Raw genomic sequence first — 12,155 nt, 5'->3', positions numbered from 1 at the left:
ATAAGAGTTATAAAGGGTCATGACAAACTTCTATTAACAAAAAACAGCCTCACCAGTTTGTAGAGAGGTCCCCGTAGTTACTGAATAATACACCTTAGTGTGTAATAAGACTCAGCACTGGCAGTTCAAGTGCTTCTTACAGGGAGGTCAGCTTTTGGAATCATCTGTTGTGGAAGTGCACAGTTTACCTGTATTTGCATACCGTCTTTGTAATGCAAAAAATGTGTTTCTTGAATCAGGCAGTTCAGGCATTGACGGTATGCATATTCATGACATTGCACCACTGTCACCATTTCAGCTATGTGCCATCTTTATAGTGTGTTTACTCCAGTCTGGTGTGTTTGCCTTCTCTCCCGCAAGCCTGTTTGCACTATTTAAGTCAATAGACGTTTAAAGCTTCTGCTTACATGGAACAAAACACTCCTTCCCCTTTGACCCCTCATAATGACATGTCAACCATACCAGTTTCCTGGGACTAAGTCTTAGAGGACATGTGTTTGCTGTCTACGCCTCCAGGCACTGAAAACAGTTTTATAACTTCTGTCTTCAGTGACACAAATAGTTTGGTCTCCTGGAGATCACAGCATACAAATAAGGACCAATACAACTGCAAGGTCAGATTGAAGAGCAGGTGTGTGAGTATATTTGATGATGTTTGGGTGCTTGGCTTGCCCTGTCAGCAGGAGCGTTTGGCACACATTTTAATGATCAGTGTAATGGGTCAGATACTACCAGCAAGGTCCCTTTGTGGGCTGTCTGGTAACATGATATTCTTGAAAGGAGTTACCCCTGTACTATTTTACCAGAACACATGTCCTACTTTGAGATATTTAAAGCTCCCTTTAAGCCTAAAACGATATTGTTGCAGCATACAGTTTTTGTTTAGTAATTATTTCATTATTATTAAAATAAGCTTTCATGTAAAACTGCATGTAGTTATGTACATAACAAGAGGAGGAGATTCACTATATGTCCAAAATGTTTGTGGACACCCCTTCTAGTGAATGCATTCTGCTACTTTAAGTTACGCCCATTGCTGACACAGATGTGCAAAAGCACACACACAGCTTGTCAAGTCCCTGTAGAGATGTCCTGTCAATAGAATAGGTCTTTCTGGGGCCCTTGCATTGAGCTGTGGAGCAGTGGAACTGTGCTCTTTGGAAGGATAATTTAGTACTCCATTTAGTACTTTTGCGATGAGTTGAGGAGTTGAAGGTCAGGTGGGGTGACGATCATTCAACATCCCGACCTCACTAATGCTCTAGTTACTGAATGCAATCAAATCCTCACAACAATGTTCCAAAATGTAGTAGAAAGCCTTCTTTCCTGGACTGTAGAGACATTTACTCCAACAAAATCAGGATAAACAATTCATACCCTTGTTTTTGAATGAAAAGGTGTCCGAATACTTTTGTGTTGCTGTTATGTCCTAGATCTAATGAAAAATGTAGTTTGTAAAGTGCATACTGTTTCATTTTTGACACATTTCTACAATTTGCTGACAAATGCAGTCTTTATATATTGTGAATTGTGAAAGGGACAGTAATATATTATTACTGTTAAAAAAATAGATTTAAAGGAGTTCAAATATTTTAGCTGTAAAGTAAAAAAAAAAGAAACAAACAAAAACTGGCGACCCCCTCACCAAGTTCAGAGGATATTTTCAGACGTTCAGTGGATATTTAGGTTATATTATAATACATCTGCACAAACCTTCATTACACTATCTAGAGTCCAGGGGTTGAAGATTGCTGTACGAGTTCTGCAAATGAGCTGAATGGAAAGGTTACGGTGACCCTTATGTGTTTTATGATCCACAACTGAACTTCAGTCACATGCGTCTGCAGGAGTGAAGTCATAGGAATCTCTGTGTGTGTGTGAATCAGATTGTCTTTTAAGTCGTTCTGACGGGGATTAAATGGACAAGATCTGATCCAAATGCTTTAAAAGCCTTAAACAGCCTTGTTGCTCAGTGCTCAATCCTGTCTCTGTCTCCTCCTGATGATTGCTTTACTGCTACATTCAAGGCCAACTGGACATGGTTTAAGCCTGCTAATGGACGTTTTTGTAATGCCAGTGGCGATTAACCATTGCAAAGCCTTTTTAGTCTAGACTTAAGGCTTAATCTGGGTCTGAGAAACAGGCACCATGTATGAAGGATGGTTATAGAGTGTGGTAGAGGATTTCATTTGGATTAAGAATTTCAGTATTACTGTTGAGGAATGTGATGTTTCTTTGTTATTTGTTCTTTAGTTCTGTTACAGGTTCTCTGTTAGTGCTGCTATGACTGAAAAAGCATGTATGCTAATGTCTCCATCCTGATCTCTCTCTGTTTTAGTGTTGCTGACGTGGGTGAACTGTGCCAGCGTACGCTGGGCTACACGAGTGCAGGACATGTTCACAGCAGGGAAACTGTTGGCCCTCGTTCTCATCATCATCATGGGCATCGTGCAAATCTGCAAGGGTACGAGCCATCTGCCTACATGTGTGTGTTGGAGAGAGGGAGAGTGCGTGATGGATTGTACATCTGTGAATGTGTGTTCATGTATTAGTGCTCAGATCTTTGTCTCCAGACCACTCTGTACTGCTACACAACACACATTCACGTAAGAAAATTAACCAAGGAGCAATTAAATGAGGGTTAATTGCAATCACAAGTCTGTGGATGCTGACTCTGCTCTATTTGACTGAATAGAAATGTGTGGCGTAATTAAATAAAGTTCAGTGACTGTCACCTTATTGACACAGGAGAAGGCACCGGGTTCAAAACCACTAGCATAGAAAAGCCTTGATAATGCCGCTTTTACAGCAGAAGCGTCACTGGGGATTAGATAAGATCACAGTACAGAGAGGGTGTTATTAGAGGTGTTATTCCACAGGCTGTTCCAGTATAGGCTAAGTGACAGCTGTTATCAAAAGCCGAATGCAGAAAGAAAATAGGGCTGATGTGTGTTTGTAGTGGTTCGGCTTTAACGCTGCCACCGTCTGTGTGTGACCGGCTTGTTGGTCAGTCATGTGCGAGGACGGGCCCAAACCGAGAGGTACAGAGGGGACGGAAAGGTTAATGGGGGCACAGAGATATGACCCATATACCTTTTTTGACCTTGTTAGAGTAATAATATTGTAAAGCTGGGGGCCACAGGCCAGTTTATCAGTAGGTAGAATGTTCTCACACTTGCGTAATAATACATGAGAGTGAGTCCTATAGTGTGGGATGTTGGCACTGGTGTGCTGCACGTGTTAGCACTCCCTCTGTGTATTATTGTGATTACCACATTTACATTACTGGTATTTATTATCAGTTTTCCAAAAAAATTAACCAGCCATCAAAATTGCTCATGGCTGGTACAGAGACACAGTGTTATTGGTTATAGGTCTTTTTCAGCAGGCTTGTTATTTGTCATTTTAAACTTGGCTGCTATTTTTTAATGGCTGGTGGTTGTTCCTAGGTAACAGAGATTCAGTCAAAGTGGTGTTACTGGGAGATATCAGAATTCATAAAATGCCTCTCAGCCAATCATAGCAAGTCAGAACTAACTGTGGTATAAATAGCCTTATCTTGTGCATTCATAAAAACAGCCGTTGTTTAGTTGCCAGCTTTGGCTGCTGATGGAGGTTAAAATAACAGTTTTACATGCAAAATATATGGACATATATTGATTGAGTATTATAATTTTACTTTAGCTAATGTTTAATCATGACAACTAAGACTTTGTCACCCCTCTGGCACATAAAGGCCTTAACCTGTTCTGGATATACAGTAATATTAATTTGTAACTGTAATTGTAAGTATTAATTATTAATTAATATACAATAATATTACATTGTAACTGTAATTGTAAGTACTGTAAAATAAAATCTATATAAAATACTGGTATTTATGGATATGCAGAAAGAAAACAAGGTTTGTGTTTAGTATTTAATAACATGGTCCTTTTTTTTCTATCTCTGCAGGCGAGTATTACTGGTTGGAGCCAGCCAATGCTTTTGAGCCCTTTCAGGACTACGATGTTGGTCTGATAGCTCTAGCATTTCTACAAGGTTCTTTTGCTTATGGCGGATGGAACTTCCTCAACTATGTAACAGAAGAGCTGGTGGATCCCTATGTGTAAGCCTCCAACCTCTTAGCAGTCTGGTTCTCACAAAGCATGTATGGCATTTCATGCCATGCTGGAACATCAGTCATAAGTAATGGCTAATCTTAGCTAATCCAATATGTTCTGTGGAGCAGATCATTTTTTGCATAGTCATAGGGGGGCACAGGACCAACTAATGGATGCTAGTGTAAAGAATGTTATTGTATTAATGTGTATTAATAAGAATCCCTGGCAGGTTTAGAAGGTGAATTGCCTTAGTAGGGCTGCACAGTATATCATTTTAGCATCGTCACTGGAATGTGCACTAGTCAGGATGTGCAATTTCACATAAGGCAAATTAAATCATACACATCATGCTACAATGTGCTTGATAGAACAGGAAAATTCATATTGTTCTTATTGTTCATGACAGATCTCCCAGGGGCAGATCATATCTGCCCAATATAATTTATTTTACTCTAATCTTTGATACACATAATGCATTATTAATATAGCTAAATGTTGAATCATTCACTTCTTGAGAATTTCTGTATTTTTTAATATTGCAATATATATTGCAGAACAGCAAAAGAAAATGTCTATATGCCCCTGTGCCTCAGTGTAGTCTATAGCAGTGTTTGTCAACCCAGTCTTTAGGGGGTAAACTGGCTGTTCCCCATGTTCTATTCTAGATCCCAACACACTAGTTTGGAGCAAAAATGTGGATGTATGTGCTGAGCCCAAGGACTGGGACCAGAAACACTGTTCTATAGTATGTACAGTGGAAATAAACAGACAAAATCACAGAAGAGGCGTAACATACTGTAATCTCTTTTCAGTAATGGCAAGAAAATGGTGGTAACGTGAACTATCTGAGATGTTGTGTGGAGGAACCTTCAAAAGAACCACTGATACAGACTTTATCTTTAAGTCTTGTTTTCATTATATCTCTCTGCTCCTTTCTCTCCCTCTCTACAGAAACCTTCCTCGTGCGATCTTCATCTCCATTCCCCTGGTGACCTTTGTTTATGTTTTTGCTAACATCGCCTACGTCACTGCTATGAGCCCTCAGGAGCTGTTGGCCTCCAACGCTGTTGCTGTGGTGAGTATCCTCTCTCCTGATTGGCCAGGATTAACTGTCCACCAATGACAAAAGGCCTGTTTGAAGGACTGAACTGACAGGAGGAATTTACACAAATAGCTTTGACTTTGGTTTTAACTGAGTTTGTTACTGAAAGGTTGTGTTGTTTGAAATATTTCAGGACATATCTAAATAAGTATCAATTGACTGAACAATTGATACTTGTACTGACTTCCAATGCTGCCATTAAACATTTAAGAACTCACAGAATGTCTATATATTAACATTATTAAAATGGTTAAAAACAAAAACATGTTTAACAGGGCTCCTTCAGGTTCACCCTCTCTTTATCTCCTATTCCCTCATTCACCACTCTTTTGCTCTCTCCCAGACGTTTGGTGAGAAGCTGTTGGGAGTGATGTCATGGATCATGCCCATCTCGGTGGCCCTGTCCACTTTTGGGGGGGTCAACGGCTCCCTCTTCACCTCCTCCCGGTCAGTCTTCCCATCCAACCATCCATCTGTACATATTCATATGTAAACACAGGCCTTCACGTTGGGCCTATTGTTTCTTCATTATCTCCCCCATCTTAAACTCTCCCATGGTGTTTCCATATGTTGTCATTGTACTTATAGTCAGTGTGTGTCACTCCCAAGCAGTGACTTGCCATGCCAGATATGTCGTCCTCTCCTGGTGCGTCTCTGTGCATTGTTCCCTCTTTCACTTGGTCCCCTTGATGTCCTGATGTCTCTCCAGTTAAGCATAATGCCCTATAATTGCCTCATTCTTTTCTCTGTCTATCTTTCAGGTTGTTCTTTGCTGGTGCCAGAGAGGGCCATCTGCCTAGCCTGCTGGCTATGATCCATGTGAAGCGCTGCACACCTATTCCAGCCTTGCTGTTCACTGTGAGTTTGACTGTTCACAGACTCACAGTAGATGCTTAGTATTAGTTTTACATCTTTTTTTTTTTGCTGATTATTTATGTATTCAATTTATAGGTGGCCATGTTTAGGAACAGGCTTAAAAGTCATTTGTGCATAATACTTCAGTACTTCAGTAACCATAAAGAATTCCTTTCCGCCTTAAAAAGTGTTTTGTGAAAGGTTTGTTACCAATTAAGAAGCATTTTCTTAGTGCTGAAACAGTGGGATACCCTTGTTTTTTTATTCAGTCAGGATAGTTTGGCAGGGTTGCTCACAGATTAAGAGTTTTTCAATTGAAAATAATATAAAGTTAAGTCTCCATTTTGTTTTCAATTCAAAAACTCCATTCAAAATGCACTAGGCTTGATCCATGTTCAGAAAACCAGCCCTTTATCCTGAAAAACTTTCTCTCTTTCAGAATTTTCAGAAAGTGTGCCTTTCTTATTATCTCTCTCTGTGTTGTCCTTTACAGTGTATCTCAACTCTTCTGATGCTGTGCACTAGTGACATGTACACACTTATCAACTATGTGGGTTTCATCAACTACCTCTTCTACGGTGTCACTGTCGCCGGGCAGATTGTACTGCGCATCAAACAGCCAAACATGCACCGGCCAATCAAAGTAAGTTCAAATCCAGGGAAATACTTCTTCTGGGCTTAGCAACATGTACAGAAGTATTTTTGTACTGTTAAATATGAAATTGAGAGCTGAACACTATCTCTTTCAGAACCTTTTGAACTCTACAGGTCCATATGTTAGGCCCACACTTCAGTTCCCCACTACATAACTACGTAGCTTCATAGTGGTGACCGAATAGTATTTCGTATTAGGTAAAATAGTAAAGCATTTGACTTAAAACTGGATAATATGCCTGCAGTTTAGCGGGTTAACCAGTAGTTTAGATATCTGGTAAATATCTTATAACTCAAACCTGTTTCTCTCATCTCAGATCAGCCTTGTGTGGCCGGTGATCTATCTGTTGTTCTGGGCCTTCCTGCTGATCTTCTCTCTGTACTCTGAGCCTGTGGTGTGTGGCATCGGCCTGGCCATCATGCTCACCGGTGTGCCTGTCTACTTCTTGGGCGTCTACTGGGACAACAAGCCCCAGTGCTTTAACACATTTGTGGGTAAGTGCAACAAAGTGTACAGTCCCCTGCTGTTCAGTGCTATACACTGGATAGCCTCTTTAGGCAGGCCCTCCAGTGGTGTAGACATCTATACATCTATACTAAAACAAAGTCTTTAACCTTGTTAAACCACACACATTTCTTTTAGGTTATAATGCAAACAACCGTGCCTTGTATAAATAAACCTTTGTGTCAAAAGGGAGCAGCATTAATGCTGTTACAGATCCACAGTCCTGTCTCATCACAGTGTCATTGTTGTTAGCTAGAGTAAGAATACATTCCCAATGCAATTTAAATCCTTAACAGCTGATTTTGAATGTTGGAAGCATTCATTTAATCACATAAACAATGTTACAAGGCTGAAGACCTGTGTTATAGGATTAATTTTACTTGGAAAATTACTTGGAATAAACGCAGTACATTGACTTCTATTGAAAGTTAAGAAGGTGTTTTGACTTCTAAAGTTGTCGAGGTTTTTGCTGGACAGCGACGACTTGTACAGTGTCTGAAAGAAAGCGAAATGTTTTACACTTTGCCCTTTTTCCTGCAGATAAGATGACATACCTGGGTCAGAAATTCTGCGTAGTGGTGTATCCGGCAGAAGATGAGAAACATGAAGATGGCTGTGGAGAGGAGATTGAAATGAAAACGGAGACTGCTCCTCTATCAGGAGGGGATGAGGAGGAGACGTCAAAATCGGCTGATAACTAAACACTCAACACACTTTCAAACACACACACAAACACACACACACAAGCAGGGTGCCAGTTTCATACAGATACGCTACTGGAAAACATGGGTGACAACTCATGAAGCACACACTAGCACACCTTTCTGACTGATGTATATACTTTTGCACATTTGCTGGTGTTTAAGCAGGGGTGGTATTGGAGGGTCGAGCCAAAGATCAGGAGAGAATGAATAAGAAATTGAATTTACTGGACTTAAAAATGTACATCATGTACACATATTAAATCATTCACTAAATCTATTACATCAACACATTCCAGTCTTAATTTTACTTCCGTTTTGGTAAAAACTGTGTTGATGTAAAAGACTCTATGTGTTGACATGATGCACATATTTGTACTAAGTAAATTCAGTGCGTCAGTGAAGCACTGAGGTCCTCAAATCGGCCGCCTGTGTACACTGGTCACTGTAAAGACATTCACCTCCGTTCTTCGGCACTGCCTCCACTCCACTGGAGTTACAGCTTTAGTTTCTTTGACATGATAAAACACTCAGAACTCCAGAATGTACATAAAATACTGCTATTTTGATAAGATCTGATTTGTGATGTAGATTAGATCAGTGTTATTGATGATGTCATAATTTCAACCAAAACAGTGATTGTTATTTTCCATTTCTATTGTTGTAACTCTGATCCCCAGACTCCAGCTGAAGTCACTCCTCCACCTTTTACTGTAGCTCTTCACCAACACACTTCGTATACAAACACTGCCACATCCAGATCCAGTCACTGCTTAGGGCAGTATTAGTCTTTCACTCCCTCGGAAACCCATCTTTTTCGTCGTTTGTTTAGTTTAAAAGTATTATGATTCAGAAATCTCACCTCAGATCACAATCATTCAGTCATTCATCAATACACTAAAGAATCATTTCTGACTTTGATTCCAAACCGTTTTTTTTTATCTGTTTGCCTTAATTATCATATCCTGATTGTTCATTTTTTATCATGTTCTGTCATTATTGTTATTATTTTGTGTTCGTTTCAGTCACTGCTTGTTGTTTTTATCCGGATGATAACTCTGGGATGTTCCTTTTTGAGATAGTATATATAAGGTATATATTTAAGAACCACAGTTCATGGTTCAGAGTAGTTTTCTACCAGACTCTTACTCTGGTGTGATATAATTCAAGCATTTTAAATTGCCTTAATTATAATATTATACATAAATCAGAGCATGTGCTCAGGCATTCTAATGACCATTGTTATTATCACTATTGAACATTTTTTTTGTTTGTTTGTTTGTTTTTTCTTGATATTTTTCAAGATAAAAGACGTTTATGAGAAACCAAAAAGGCTAAGAAATTCAATGCTGACTGGTGACTTCCTTCTGCACGGACAGAACAGGCTGTAATAGGTCGGGCAAGGCAGGCCCATGATCTACTGCTGATTTCTGCTGATTATCTATTTACATACCCTGAAATCACACAAATACAGCATAAATACTTACGTATACGTGATCAGTTGTAAATGAAACGAACTAAATGTTATATAAGTGCGTTTTTAGTCGTCTGTGGATTGATTGTCACTCAAAGTTACACTAATGTATTTTTTGGAGGAAAAAGAGGACAAAGGAAAGTAATGTAGTGCTATTTTTTGGATTTCACGTGTGGTTGTGGAAAAGGTAAATGTAAAGCAATAGTGGCATTATAAATGTGTACTTACATACTTGAACTAAAACGTGTATTTAGAGCCAGATCAATAATTATTTCATATTGATATATTCACATATGAATAATCTAAAAGTATATATAATATATTCTAGATGTCAGTGTGGGTGCAACAACTAATTTCAGTTGATGGATCAAGCCAGGCATCATCTTCACTTCATCACATACAAGTATGCATATTCATTTTATTTTCATGTTCATACTCAGAAGTTGTGTAGATGTGTGATATATGTACATCAGTCCAATAGCTAAGCTAACTGACTGCGAAAACCAGGCTGCTTCTTTACTTTCTGCTTCACTAATCCTGTATCACACACGCTCTACTGCTTTGTCTATATGGCTGCTGAGTCTAAGCTGATGGTATCACAGCTAACTCCCCTACAGTGGTTCATACTTGCCACTGTACAGCCAGTAACCACTAAAGTGTTACCAAAAGCAAAAGACACATTAAAACAACCTACTTGACCTACTTGAATATTCTGGTCCAAATCTGTGCATTGCTTCCACATGAATACATTACTATTACATCAACATGTAACATATACTTTATTAATGTGGAACTTATGGACACATTTGAGTCAATTAAAATCATAAATTCCACTGAGGAGCTTCTGCAAAGGGCTTTCTTGAGTAATACCATAGAAGAAGCACTTTTGATTCTACAAACTAAGCATCATTGTAAACAGATGTGAGTGTAAATAAGCTTTTACTTTAACCTCACCCTCTTTACACCGTAAAAAGGTTGTTTACACACATCTGCTTATCAAAAATGGAACCAAAAGTGGTACGTCTATGGCATCACTCAAAGAACCCTTTGTAGCACCTTTAGGAGTGGTGTGTAGTTTCATGAGTAGCTTTCTGGTCCATCTCTCATGCTCAAACTACCATCAGCCCTGGACCCGGACTATCATGGCCTTTATCTGCTACAAGCTTTATACACTGGTAAAAATCATATTTTCCTACCAAACACAAATATGTCAAATGTTACCACACCTTAAAACCCTCAGCTCATAGATGTAGAGCAGTCAACATGACCAGCACCAGTTCCAGAGGGCCAGTATCCAGCAGTTTTTTTACTGACTTTCCTGCCCAAGTCCAACTGATTCAACTCATCTGCCAACTGCCAGGCATACTGGGTGTGTTTGAGTAGAGGAACTTTCAAACTGTGCTGGACGCCAGCTCTACAGGGCCAAAGTTGTTACACTTTTCATACATAACACATCCACTCCAGAAGACAAATCGAGGAGTGACAGAAAGGGCCAGGGGCTGCTGTTTATGTAAATGTGTGGCCTGTTCTGGTCACAGGGTCTTTGTGTTTTCGCTGACACAGATTTGTCTATGTGCCTATGTGTTGATGTCCCACTTTACATGGACGATACATGTGTTGAATGAACACTGCGTGCCAACTGTTCTTCTGTTTCTTTGTCTTTTCAAAATGTATAAATGTAGTGAATGTGTATAGGTGCTCTATGTAAAAGCAATAGAATGTTAAATCTTTAGAGGCACATGTTAAGCTTTGGACTAAAACAAAATGGAGAAACACCATTAGCCGTACAACTCTGCCCAAGTCCAAGATTTATCTGTGTTAAGATTAAGCTTGCGACTACAGATCAATACCATTTTGCATGAGCATGTAATTTCTCCCAAGTAGCAATCCCTTCACCATCAATACGCCTTATTCACCAACCGTTCTTAAGAACAAATTTCTTCTGAAGACTTTTCTCTAGAATTTAGGAAAATTCTTGGGAAGATATTGGTGAGTGAGGCCTATTATAAACGACTGTAAGAGTTAAGTGCTAAAAATTACTATAGTAATGCTTGTGGTTCTGAATGGAGAAGCACTAGGACTTAGATGTAATACCAGACTGAAAAGAAGGAAATGCCTGACTAATCAATTCTGAAGAATTTAATAAACTAACCTTATAATTTTTATATTAAATCTAAGCTAAACCTTCTAAATTAGTTACAAGAAAATAACCGCTTCAGGGCTACTCTGAACATTTCTTGATCTATGATTTTATTAAGATTTATTAGACATGATTTAGTGCAGTGAGGGGCTTGATCTGTGTGTAGAGACCTCGAGAACCCACTCAAACCCACTGTACAGAACGCAGGAGCCCTACAATAATGCTGCAGATCCATCTACCACAAACTGCCCGTATAAGTTTACGCTGTGTATTAATTCACACGCACATTTAGGAGGGGGCCCTGAAAGCCATGCAAAATGTCTAACCTAGAGGACGATGATGGTGTTTCCACTGAATATGACTGTACCCACCATCAAGTGATTGATGTCTGTGATATTCTGAATGTCTCTGCCACATTCTGTGTGTACATTATACGTAGCTGTTTTTTGTTATGTAGGCTTTTGTATATGCATACCGGTTGATAAAATCATCCCACAAACAGTACATCTGGGTGAACTTTCTACTGAAGTTGTTATCCGCTTTCTTATGGGTTTTGTATACATCTCAACTGTATATAACAAAAAAATGAATAAACCTATATAGTGAAGTAAACAAATACAA

General features: G+C 39.1%; 1 protein-coding gene across 1 annotated transcript in view; it reads left to right on the top strand.

The window, feature by feature from the left end:
• The window catches only part of slc7a8a (solute carrier family 7 member 8a), a 24,976-nt gene extending 12,821 nt beyond the window's left edge, over positions 1 to 12,155 (top strand). The window contains exons 4-11 of the mRNA XM_072687500.1: positions 2,339 to 2,464; positions 3,955 to 4,108; positions 5,055 to 5,178; positions 5,549 to 5,652; positions 5,967 to 6,063; positions 6,554 to 6,703; positions 7,032 to 7,209; positions 7,760 to 12,155. Coding sequence (XP_072543601.1) covers positions 2,339 to 2,464; positions 3,955 to 4,108; positions 5,055 to 5,178; positions 5,549 to 5,652; positions 5,967 to 6,063; positions 6,554 to 6,703; positions 7,032 to 7,209; positions 7,760 to 7,920 — 1,094 coding nt within the window. The 3' untranslated portion in view covers positions 7,921 to 12,155. The remainder of the gene's footprint in view (positions 1 to 2,338; positions 2,465 to 3,954; positions 4,109 to 5,054; positions 5,179 to 5,548; positions 5,653 to 5,966; positions 6,064 to 6,553; positions 6,704 to 7,031; positions 7,210 to 7,759) is intronic.

Source organism: Salminus brasiliensis, chromosome 9 (genome assembly GCF_030463535.1).
Source record: "Salminus brasiliensis chromosome 9, fSalBra1.hap2, whole genome shotgun sequence".
NCBI lineage: Eukaryota > Metazoa > Chordata > Actinopteri > Characiformes > Bryconidae > Salminus > Salminus brasiliensis.
This window is presented reverse-complemented; position numbering and strand designations above follow the sequence as displayed.